We start from the raw sequence: 12,152 nt of genomic DNA, 5'->3' as shown, positions 1-12,152 counted from the left end.
GTGAAGAGACATCATGATCAGCTTGGGGGTGACAACGGCATCACGCTTCCGCAGGGGAAAGTCCTCGCTCTTGAGAGAGGCCTGCTGAAGTACTAAGGAATAGTGTCATGATGCCTGATGAGAAGTCCCAAAGACACAGTCTAAATCGGAGCAGGGGAGGTGAACGTGGTGGACGTTAAACTGGCGACTCCCGTGGGCGTGTGCAGACGCTCATTCATGTGCTACTCTGTCAACACTTCTCAAACAAGGTGGTGGTGGGGGAGGCCACGGGGAAGGCAGGAGAGGCGACCAGGAGCCCGCCGCATTGTCCAGGTACTGAGCAGAGTCACCGTGGACCCCCTCCCGCCCTCCTCCCTTATTCCCTCCACCTATCTACTGATGAAAATCCAAACGTCTGAAAACACAGGCTGCACAGACACTCCCAGGTATCACTGCTGGAAGCATCGACTAGCTCAATCCCTGAAAGAAAACCAAAACCCACTGCCATCAAGTCAATTCTGACTCATGGCAACCCCACAGGACAGAGTGGAACTGCCCCAAAGGGTTTCCAGGGTTGTAAATCTTTAGAGAAGTGGACTTCCCCATCATTCTCCCACGGAGCAGCTGGTGGGTTTGAACCACCAACCTTCTGATTGGCAACCTAACGCTTTAACCACAGTGCCACCAGAGCTCCTCGAAAATGACTAAAGAAATAAATAAATGGGAAGACATGTAGTGTTCATGGACTAAAAGACTTAATATTGTTAAAATGTCAATACTCTCCAAAGCGGGGCAGCTCCTCCTCAGTCGCATTCTGAGTGCCTTTCGACCTGAGCAGCTCATCTTCGAGCATCCATCACACAATGTGCCCCTGCTATGCATGAGGTTGTCTGTCAGTGGCCAATGTTTTCAGAAGTAGAACCAGGTCCACCTTCCTAGTTTGTCTTAGTCTGGAAGCACCACTGCAATCTGTCCACCACGGGTTACCCTGGTGGTATTTGAAATACCGGAGGCATAGCTTCTATCATCACAGCAACACACAGGCCTCCACAGGACAAGAGACTGACAGCCGAGTGCCAACCAGAATCCGCTTCCCGTATTTCGGTCATGTTATCAGGAGGGATCAGTCCCTAGAGAAGGTTACAATGCTTCATAAAGTATAGGGTCAGCTAAAAAGAGGAAGACCTCAGTGAGATGGATTGACACAGTGGCTGCAACTTCCTGATTTGTAAACATACTACAAAGCTATAGTAATCAAAACAGTCTGGTACTGGTTTAATAAGAGATACATATTCTAATGGAATAGAACAAGAGAGTCTAGAAATAAACCCAACATCTATGGTCAACTGATTTTTGACAAGGGTGTTAAGTCCACGTGATGGAGAAAGAATAGTAGCTTTAATAAATGGTGCTGGGACAACTGTATCTCCACAAGCAGAAAAGTGAACCTGCACCCTTATCTCATACTATATACGAAAATTAACTCAAAACGGATCAAGGACCTAAATGTTAGAATTAAACCCATCAGACTCTTAGAAAAAAACGCAGGTATACTGCTTTAGGACACAGTTTATCACAATGGATTTTTAGGCACAAGCAACAAAGGCAAAACTGATAAACTGGACACCATCAAAATTAGAAACTTTTGTTCAACAAAATGAAAAGACAATCTACAGATGGGGAGAAAAGTTAGGGGAATTCTTCTTATGTATCTGATAGGGTTTAATATCTGGAATATCTAAAGAACTCTTACAACCTAAAAACAAAAAGACAAACAAGCAAATAAAAAAATGGGAAAAGGATTTGAAGACATTTCATCAAAGTAGATATACAAATGGCCAACAAATCCATGAAAAGAAGCTCACCCTCAGCGGTCATGAGGGGGTACAATCAAAGCCACAATGAGATGCTACTTCACCCCCACCAGGATGACTAAGTTAAACAAAAAGGGTAAATGACAAGTGTTGGTGAAGATGGGAAGTGGAACCCTCATCCGTGGCTGGTGGGAATGCAGAACGGTACAGCCGCTGTGGACAACAGCCTGGCAGTTCCTCAAAAAGTTCAACATAGAACTACCATACCCAAGTTGACACCAACTCACAGCACCCCTAGAGGACAGAGCAGAACTGCCCCAAGGGGTTTCCAAGGCTGGAGTCTTTACAGGAGACTGTCACGTCTTTTTCCCACGGAGCAGCTCAGTGCCAAGCACTGAACCACTGTTCCACCAGGGCTCCTTAGAACAGCCATATGACCTAACGATTCTACTCCCAGATATGGGTGAAACCAAACTCACTGCCATCGAGCCGATTCTGACCCACAGTGATCCCCACTGGGCTTCTGAGGCAGTAAATCTTATGGAAGTAGATGGCCCCATCTTCCTTCCACAGGACAGCTGGTAGGTTTGAACTGCCAACCTTCTGATTAGCACTCAAAAGCCTTAGGCACTACACCATCAGAGCTCCTTATGAACCATCAATTCCACTCCTAGATATATATAAAAACCAAACCCACTGCCACTGAGTTGATTCTGACTCACGGCGACCTCCACTGAGTTTCTGAGGCTGTAAATCTTTACAGAAGCAGACTGCCTCATCTTTCTTCCACAGACCAGATGGTGAGTGAGAACCACTGACCTTTCGGTTAGTAGCCAATGCCTTAACCACTACACCACCAGAGCTCCTTGTAGATATATATATCCAAGAGTTTTGAAAGCAGTGACACAGCACTATTCACAACAGATAAAAGGTAGAAGTAACTGAGGAATGGATGAACAAAATGTGGTACATGCAAACATAAAGAGACATGAAGTCCTGATACATGCTACAACACGTATGAACCTTGAACACATCGTAAGTGAAGTTAAGTCAATCATAAAAGGACAAGTACTGCACAGTGCCACTTAGATGACAGAAACATCTAGAACAGGCGAATGTACAGAGGCCGCCATTCATGGGCAGTCCCGGGGGTGGGGAGGCGGTCAGTGCTCAGCAAGCAGCAGGCTTCTGTTCATGGCGATGGGAAATGTGGCTGTGGGTACTGGTCACGGCGGCACAATGTGATTAACGTCACTGGTGTCAATGAACTGCACAGGTAAAAAAATGTCCAACTGGCAGATGTTGTGCTGTACATATATATTTACAACAATAAAAAACTGCAAATGAATTGTTTAAAAAAAACCAGCAGCAGTTCTCAGTATTTTAAAGTGGGAAGATTCTCCACGAGAAACTGTTAAGTGAAAAAAGCAAATTGAGAGCAATGTGTACAGCACTCCACCTTTTATATAAAAAGGAAAAAGACGGGATGTGGCAACAGTCAGAGCGTCTATGAGCTTATCTGCACACAGAAACCTGCCAGAACGCCAAGAACGTGTTACCTGAGGGGAAGGACTGGACGCAACAGCAGGTGGGAACGCAGTTTCCACATCAACCTCCTTGTACCGTTTGAGTTTTCAACTAGATAAATACATCCATCTATTCCAAAATAAATTGATTTTTCTCAATTGAAGTGAGGTCTCTGGACCCGCCTCAAAATCAGTGGGAATATTCATTACAAATGCAGCTCTCAGAGGGTCAGCACCTGATGCTGGACCCAGAAGCTGACAAGTTCCACGGTGATTCACACAGGGAGTGTGGTCCTCAGACCAAGCACCCCAGCTCTTCTAAGCTTCAGCCAGGGGGACAGCTCCGCCACAGGGTGTGGACTAGAATCTCCTGTGCAGGGCCCTGGGGGCATGTGTCCACCTGAGTTCTTTCTCTTCCCACTGGGCCTGGGTACTCTCCAAGAACGGCCCGGGAGGGCCCAGGCTCACCTCTCATCTGGAGAGTCGACATGGAAGGTCCTCTCGATGACTGTGGTCCACTGCAGGCAGCGTATGACAAAAGTGTTGGGCCGTGGCCTCTCTCTCTTCATCAGCTGACATTCTGGGGACAGAGGAAAGAGAGGCAGGGTGAAAGACAGCTCTGGTGGCCTGCAGTCCACATTCCCCAAGCACCTATGTGTCCAGTCCAGCCCTATGCCAGATGGTGTCAGGGACACGTTGGTGACCGAGACAGTCCTGGCCCAGCCCTCACGGGTCTTCAGGTCCAGTGGGGGGAGACAGACCTGTGACCAGAAAGTGACTTTTCAGTGGTCAGGGCTCTGATGGGGGCAAGCCCAGATGAGGCACCCACCCCAGCCTGGGGGGCAGGGAGGGGTATATCTGAGCTAAGCCCTGAAGGAGAAAGGAAACTTAGTTAGTCAGATCACATACAGAAGCCCAGCGGTGAGGGGGACCTGAGCTACTCGGGGACTGGCTATGTTGAGAGTATGAGGAAGGAGAAGTGAGAGAAAGCTGCAGAGGTGGGCCGGCCAGCCCAAGCAGGGGTTTGGAGGCCACAGTGTGGAATCCGGACTTTGTCCTGAGGGCAGCAGGGAGCTGTGGACAGCTTTTAAGCATGGGAGGGACATGAACGGATGTAGACAGGTCTTTCTGGCTACCGTGTAGATGGTGAGCCTAGAACCCAGGGAAGAGGTTTGGGTAGGGACCCAGCAGGAGAGGACAGGGGGCTGGGCCAGCATGGGGCCACAGGGAGGGGAGGGGAAGGCAGGCAGACAGGCCACAGGAGAGGTCTCTGATCTGGGGAATAGGCAGGGCTGACCCTGAGATGGACACAGGAAGGAGGAGAGAGTTGGGGGAAGGAAGGAAAGATGAGATGGCCAGTTTGGGACATGATGGGCTGAGGGGCCCAGGGGACACCCAGGGAGAGAAGCTGCTTGGAACAGGTCAGGCATTCAAGTGAGAAGTTGGATCTTCTAACAGAGATGTTGGGGTAACCGATGCCATGAGAACCCAGGGTGGTGGTGCGTAGGACAGGGAGGTGGCATTCTAGAGAAAGCCAGATGGCAGGGGGGGCTTGAGGCAGGAGGCTGAGAAGCAGCACGGGCAGGGACCTGGTTGGTTGAGGGTGGTGGTCTGGGTTACGGACTGGCGGTGGAGATGGTGTGCCCTTTGAAATGTTCTTAGGATTTGGTGATTATCAGTAAGCAGGGCAGGAAGGCGCCAGAGGGCAGGGAGCTGGGTGGCAGGACCACGAATCCAGGTCAGACCGTGGCTCTGCCACGTAGTGACTGTGGATAGTTCCTTCATCATGCTATGCTTTATGAGGCCTCCTCTGTAAAATGGGGACAAAGCACTGCTCTGAGGACTAAGTGCCATCATCCGTGTGAAGGTCTCAGAAGGTGCCCAGTGCAGAGTAAGTGCTCAGAAGGAGAGGCTCCTTTTTCTTATGGATTTTCCTCCTAGCGTAGATGACTAGAGGAGGGCCAGGGGCAGGCACTGGGAGAACACAGGTGGAGGGCTTGGGGCCTATGACGTTTCCTTCAGGCTGGGTCTAGCCAGGAAGCTAAGATCACACCAGATACCACAGAGGGAATGGAGGAGTAAGGTCAACTCTGACGTCAGCTTGAGTGGGACGTAGAATCGTAAGCAGCTAGGCTGAGGGACAGCAGGAGGAGGGCTGTCAGCAGAGCCCAGGGGCCAGAGGCACCTGCCACCACGCTAGAACCACAGGGTCTTGGCTAGCAGGAGCTGGACCCAGGGAGGAGACGATGCCCGGGGTGGGGTGTAGGGGAAAACACTGGCTTCTCCCTTCTTCCTGCTCTCCATTTCCCACCATGCAGAGCTCAGCCAGACCCAGCAATAAGGCCGCACAGGGCAGGGCAGGAAACGAATCTGAGGGCAGATATGTTCAGGACACTGGGGCCCACATACCCCCAACACCTGCCAGGCCATTCTGAGCACCCAGCCTCTGGACCCCTTGCCATGAGACGCACCTGCGACAGAGAAGTTGTTTAAGGGGGGTAAGGACTGGTCGGGGATCTCAGGCCTCTCCTTATACCCAATGAAGGAGCCGTCACTCTTTAGCAGGAAGTACCGGGGCCTCCAGGTCTTGATGTATTCACCTGAAACAAGGCAAGAGGGGACAGAGAGGTCAGGGAAAGGGGGGGTCATGTCCCAAGTGGGCAGGTGGCCTGGTGTGACAGGAATTGACAAGGGGGACATGGCGGGAGGAGAGCTGACAAGAGGTGGGCAGGAGAGCACCTCTCCCAGAGAATGATTGAGGAGGCCCTGCTCACGCAGGCTGGGGTACTAGGCTGGGCCCAAGCGATGCAGAGGCCATGCCTGGCAGGGAGGCGCCTGGTAAAGGGCCTCAGCATGTGGCCGGCAGCAGGCCTCCCTGCCAGCTCACGGCCCAGTCCTGAGGGAGGTCCAGCCTTCCAAACACACGTGCCCTGTGGCCTGTGAGGCTGAACGAACCCCACGGAGGGGGTGCAGGGAGGACAGAAACCTCAAGAGCCAGAAGGGAGGGGAGGAAAACTCAGGCCAGGGCTCAGAGTCTCAGTTCCTAACTGCAGAGTCAGAGCTCCCAGCACAGCAGGGCTGGTATGCAGCAATGCAGTGCACACGGAATCAAATATCAAAACACTTCCGTGCAAGCCCCTCCGAGTGCCCCCTCAGCCTTGTCTGGGACCAGCAGGCTTCCAGGATCTGTTCTGTTTGTTCTGACTGGATGGGAGTTGTATCACTCTGACCGTACACTTACGTACATACGTGCACACACACACACACACACAGAGAGACACACATACAAGGACTCACTCCTCAGAGAGCTGTTAAAAGATTAAAATAGATAGTGAAACTATTGGTCTCTCTCATATGGAGCAAAAGAGAATGAAGGACATCAAAGGCTCAAGGAAGCAACCAGTCCACAGGACTAAGAATCCACACAAACCACCACCTCTTCTAACCTGAGACCAGAGGAACTAGATGGTACCCGGGTACCACTACTGACCATTCTGACCAGGGTTACAACGGAAGGTCCTGGACAGGATGGCAGAAAAATGGAGAACGAAACTCAAATTCCCAAAAAAGGCCAGACCTACTGGACCAACAGACTAGAGAAACCTGAGACTATCACTTTAAGATACCCTTTGAACTTGTAATTGAAGTTATTTCTTCACTTTTAGCCTTTCAGTGAAACAATTCATTGACTTATAAAATAAACAGTATCACTTGTGAATAATGTGCTCCCTTAAACAATCAACTGTATGAGATCAAACAGTCAACACTTACCCAAAAGCAAAGATGGGAAGGCAAGGAGGGAAGGGAAGCTAGATCAACGGAAATAGAACAAACAGAATGGAAACAATGAAAATGCTGGCACACTGAAAAAAACTGTGACCAGCCAGCTACCCAGAGGGACCGAGTAGTTGATCCTGCGGGCTTGGGACCACAGTCGCAGGGGACATCAAACTCAATTGGCATAACATACTATACAAAACATTGTTCCACCTACTACTTTGGCGAGTAGCTACTGGGACCTTAAAAGCTAGGAAGCTGCCATCTAGATGTAACAACGGGTCTCTCCTCGTCAAGAAGAAAGAAGAAAACCAAAATTAATGGAAACAATCAGTCCTAGCGACTGGTACACCATCCGATCTGCAACATGTACAACTATGAGACCAGAAGAACTAGATGGTGCCCAGCTACCACTGCCATCCACTTGGAAGGGATGTGGGAGATCCTGCATAAAGAGGGAGAACAATGTGGTACAAAACTCAAAATCATTTGGAGGCAAAAAAAAAAAAAAAAGAAGATGGGGACCAGGTTTGCTGGTCCAATGGAGCCTGGTGTAACCACTGAGACTATGGCCCCTAGCTGCCCTTCAGGTCTGGAATTGAACCCACAACTGTGGTTTCCAGCCAAACAAAGTACAGGCATGTGAGTTAAACATTTACCTCAAGTAGACACACGCCCTGGAGAGAACAATCATGGGAGAAGGAAGGGCTGCTTATGCACAGGGAGATAGCTCAGGGTGCAGAAGAGTATGAAGGGATGGACACTGGGAGGAGGTAACTATGGGGAGGAAGTGGGAGGGGAGCTGCTGCATTGTAAATTTTGGTCAATGACATGAGACAAAGTATATGTGAACTGCTGTATGAAAAGTTAATTTACTCTGTAAATCTTCACCCAAATCCTAATAAAAAAAAAAAAAACCGTGACCAATGACAGAGAACAATTTGTATAAACTGTCAAAGGAAACCTAACAAAGCTGTGTAATTTTTCATCTAAAACACAATAAGATATCATTTTTTAAAAAAATGAGATGGTGAAACATACATCCACACAAAAACTTGCACACCGATGTCCATATCATGATGGCTACTACTCCTAACAGCCAAAAGGTGGAAACTCATCACCCATCCATCAATGGATGAATGGATAAATAAAATGTGGTCTATCCATCCACACAATGGAACATTATTCGGAAATAAAGAGGAACAAAGTACTGATACACAGATGAACCTTAACTTATAAGTGAAAGAAGCCAGTCACAAAAGTGCACATCCTGTATGACTCCATTCATGGGACGTCCAGAACATGTAAATCTCTAGAGACAGAAAGTTGATCAGTGGGTGCCTAGGGGTACAGGGTCTCTTATGGGGTAAAAAAAAAATGGTCACAACTGTGATATAAAAACTACTGAATGGACATTTTCAATGGGTGAAATATATGATGTGAATTTTATCTCAAAAAGCTGTTTAAAAAAAATGTGGATCCTCGAGATTCCATTTACATAAAGGTCAAAAACCAGGAAATGTCACCCATGTGTTGGAGTTAGGGAAACAGTGACTACTAAGAGGGCCATGGGGGACTTCCAGGGACTCTTATTCTAGGTCTTGATCTGGGTGCTGGTTTAGTCGGGGTAAACTTATGATCCAAGCACATGTCTGCATGTGTTTCAATAACAAGCTAAGAACAAAAAGAAACCAAGGAGAGGAAAAGCTTCCTGGTGACAATCTTTAGAGACAGATACTATCCTTAACCCATTTTACAGATGAGGAAACTGAAGCACAGAGCAGTTCCAACACTTGCCCAAGGCTCACAGGTATGAATGTCACAAGCTAGGACTGGGACCCACATCTGTTCTGTCCATTTTTGACCACTGTGCTGGCTGCCTCTAAACTGGCAGGTGAGGCCCAGCAGGGACTGGGCACAGGACACTAAAGGTCGTGTAGCAAACAGGCTGGCATGTGGTGTGGGTGACTCCAGCTCCAGTTACACAGTTCTGCTCTCGTTATGCCTGTTGCTTGAGAAGTAGCAGCGGGTGGGCCAGGCCTTGAGAGCACTGGATCAGGAGTCAGGGGGCCTGGGTCCATGCCTCGGCTCTGCCACCAGCTGGCTAAGACCTTGGGGAGGCAGGTCATCTTCCCTACTGAGCTTCAGCTCCCCAGGTATAAGAAAATGCAATGAAAACTGGGCTGGCCTAGAGGAGAGCCCAGTGACCAACACAGAGTGGGCACTCGGCAGAAAGTTGCTATTATTAAAAACTGTGAGGTAGAGGGGATGGTACAGGTGCCCAAACAACCAACTACAGTCAGCAGGGCCCATGCTTCACCCCACCCACCTCCGCCAGCCACTGCTTATAGGCCTCAAAATGCCCACGTGTGGTTCTATATTGGTGCAAACCAGAGGAGCTGTGTGCCAGGCTAGGCCACGCCAGCACAGAGGGGAGGCTGTGGCTTGCTTGTCTGGCCCTTTGTAACATGAATGGAGCCACTGAAGGCCCCAGAGGGGTCCAGACCCATTTCACACCATCACCTGGGCTTAGACTAGAGAAAAGCTCTCCACGCTGTAGTGCTCTGGCCGGCTCCAGGCTCCTGTGACCCAGTCTAGGGAGCCAAGGGCCTCAGGAAACTCAGGCTTAGGGACCAGAGGAGCTGGAGAACCTTGCACACCCTAACACCACTTACCCACACAATCCTACTTACTCATTCAACAAACACATCTTGAATGCCTACTGTGCGCCAAGCACACTATTCTAGGCACTGGGGCTACAGCGATGAATAAGCCAGCAAAACCCCCCACCACCTTCCTGAAGCAGCCACTGTGGAGGCCTATGCTGTTAGCCCATTTTACAGAGGTGAAGCCAAATGCCAAGGCTTTGAGAGGTGATGTAGCTTGCTCATGGTTACAGCAAGAGAAACAGCACAGTCAGGCGTGGGACCGTGACATCTGTCTATAATACAGACCTCTACTGACAGCCCCATATGCAGGGCTCAGGCTAGGGGACTAAGGCCAGCCTGAGCCGGGAATGCCTTACCTGCCTGGTAAAGGCAGACGGAACGGGGCTCTTCCACACAGTCTGTCCGGGAGACCTGGTCGCCTTCACCCCTCCATCACTGCTCAGGGTGTGGGGTGACACAGGGCAGAAGGGGCGGGCACTTCCCAGGTTCCTATAGGGACGGCCACCTCCGTCTTCTTGCTCCCTTCTCCCTGCCATAGGACTGGCTGGCCATGCCTTCTGCCCACACGTTCTCTCCCCAGTTAACCAGGAGGCTCACTCCCTTGCTTCCTTCAGATCACTCTCAACAAAGTCCTTCCTGCACCCCACCTCTGACAGTGGCCCCCCACCTCATACCCTTCCTTCTCATGCTGCTAGGTTGAGCTCCACAGCACTCGTGCTGCCCTCCCTGCCAAAACACAAGAGTAACACAAAGACAGGGTGCCTGGCTGTGTGGCTCACTGCTGTGTCCCCAGGGCCTAGCTCAGTGCCTAGAAGACAGAAGGCACTCAACACATGTTTGCTGAATGAACGGTAGGGTACAAGAAGCAGCTACCACTGGGCCTGGCACCCTTCCTTCCCAGGGGGAAGATCCACGAGAGCCAGGACATTGTTCTTCACTCCCTGGGGCCTGGGACAAAACCTACTGTCAGCCCAGGCTCCTGCTGCTGGCGTCACACGGCAGCGCAGTGATTACACACACCACACGGCAGCGCAGTGATTACACACACAGTTCTGGGGACAGACAGCCCTGGGGGTTTGAATCTCTTCCCTACATGTACATGATTTCATTTCTCCAGGCCTCAGTTTCCTCATCTGTACAATCAGAATGCGTCATGCCCTGGCTGGCAACATCCCAGGGCTTTGCGCTGCACACAGCCAAAGCCAAGGTCTTTCTGGGACCTGCAGGGCCCAGCTCAGTGTTATCTATGCTGTCCCTAGGCCTCCTTTCCTCCCTCCTGCCCTTGTACACTCTGCTTTAGCCACACTGGCCAGCTTGCTGTTCCTAGAATACACCGGGCACACTCCCACCTCGGGGCCTTTGTCCTTGCTGTCCCTCTCCCTGGGACAGCTCCGCCCGGCCATGTGGCCGGCTCACTCCCTTGCCTGCTCCAGGCCTCTGTTCCGTGTCACCTCCCCTGACCCTCCTTCTCTCTCCAGCCCCTTCCTCTTCATAGTTCCTCTTTTCCCCACAGCACTTATCACCTGGCACTGTATGTCTTCTTACTCATGGATTTGTTTGTGCACCTCCGTCCTCGGAGGGCCCAGCACACCACCTACACTAGCTGTGTAGCGTCAGTGAAGGGACTAGCCCTCTCTGGGCCTCATTTCTTTATCTATAAAATGGGGCTATGAGTGAGACGGCGAATACACAAGCAGAGCCCGAGGCCTGGCCTTGGGGTTCATACAGGGTGTCCAGGTACTTGCCCCAAAGCCATAGCTCCCCTCTTCTGAAGAGTTCCACGAAATGGGCTTGCAAGGAGCTACTGGACTGGGGGCAGGCAGGTGGGCTGCGGAATGCTGGTTCCCACCTGGCTGGTGAAGCCTCTCAGGTGGAGAGCCAGGGTGGGAGGGAGACAGGCAAGTCGGTGGGCAAAAGCAGCCCCTTACCGCGCTTGTGAAGCCAGCCTTCTTTGATGACAGACACTTCATTCATGGTGGCAGCGTGACACGCTGGCACCTAACTCAGGACAGCTCAAGGCAGCAGGACATGCAGGAGGTGTGGACAGAGCAGAGTCTGCAAGACAAGAGGGGAGCCCATCAGAGTGGGAGGGAATCCCACCCCAGCCCCTTGCTGCAGAACACCCTTGCTCTGGCTGCTCTTCTGTGCTCTGGATAGAACAGAGCTGGTGAGGGTGTGGGAGAGCCCTGGCCCTGAGGGGGCCCAGTCTGGGGGCGGAGATGGTGCCCTGTCTGTGGGGGAGGGGGACAGAAGTGACCCTGCTCTCAGTGACCCAGTCTTCGGGGAGCAGAGCTCCCTGGGGTATGCGCAAGCCAGTCCCTGCACTCAGGACACCCATGCTGAGGGGAGGCAGCCCCTCCCCCCACCACACTTATCACTGGGCGGGC

At 51.1% G+C, this 12,152-nt stretch overlaps 1 protein-coding gene across 1 annotated transcript in view; it reads right to left on the bottom strand.

Annotated features, from left to right (window-relative positions):
- The window catches only part of AKT2 (AKT serine/threonine kinase 2), a 33,289-nt gene extending 21,550 nt beyond the window's left edge, over positions 1-11,739 (bottom strand). The window contains exons 1-3 of the mRNA XM_007942986.2: positions 11,694-11,739; positions 5,791-5,919; positions 3,788-3,899 (exon numbers count right to left, since the gene is read on the bottom strand). Coding sequence (XP_007941177.1) covers positions 3,788-3,899; positions 5,791-5,919; positions 11,694-11,739 — 287 coding nt within the window. The remainder of the gene's footprint in view (positions 1-3,787; positions 3,900-5,790; positions 5,920-11,693) is intronic.
- Between the last annotated feature and the right edge of the window lie 413 nt (positions 11,740-12,152).

The sequence above is a fragment of the Orycteropus afer genome, unplaced genomic scaffold (assembly GCF_000298275.1).
Source record: "Orycteropus afer afer isolate SDZICR_OR568_19922 unplaced genomic scaffold, OryAfe1.0 scaffold00099, whole genome shotgun sequence".
NCBI classification, from domain to species: Eukaryota; Metazoa; Chordata; class Mammalia; order Tubulidentata; family Orycteropodidae; genus Orycteropus; species Orycteropus afer.
The sequence above is the reverse complement of the archived record's forward strand: the minus strand, read 5'-3'. Positions and strand labels throughout refer to the sequence as shown.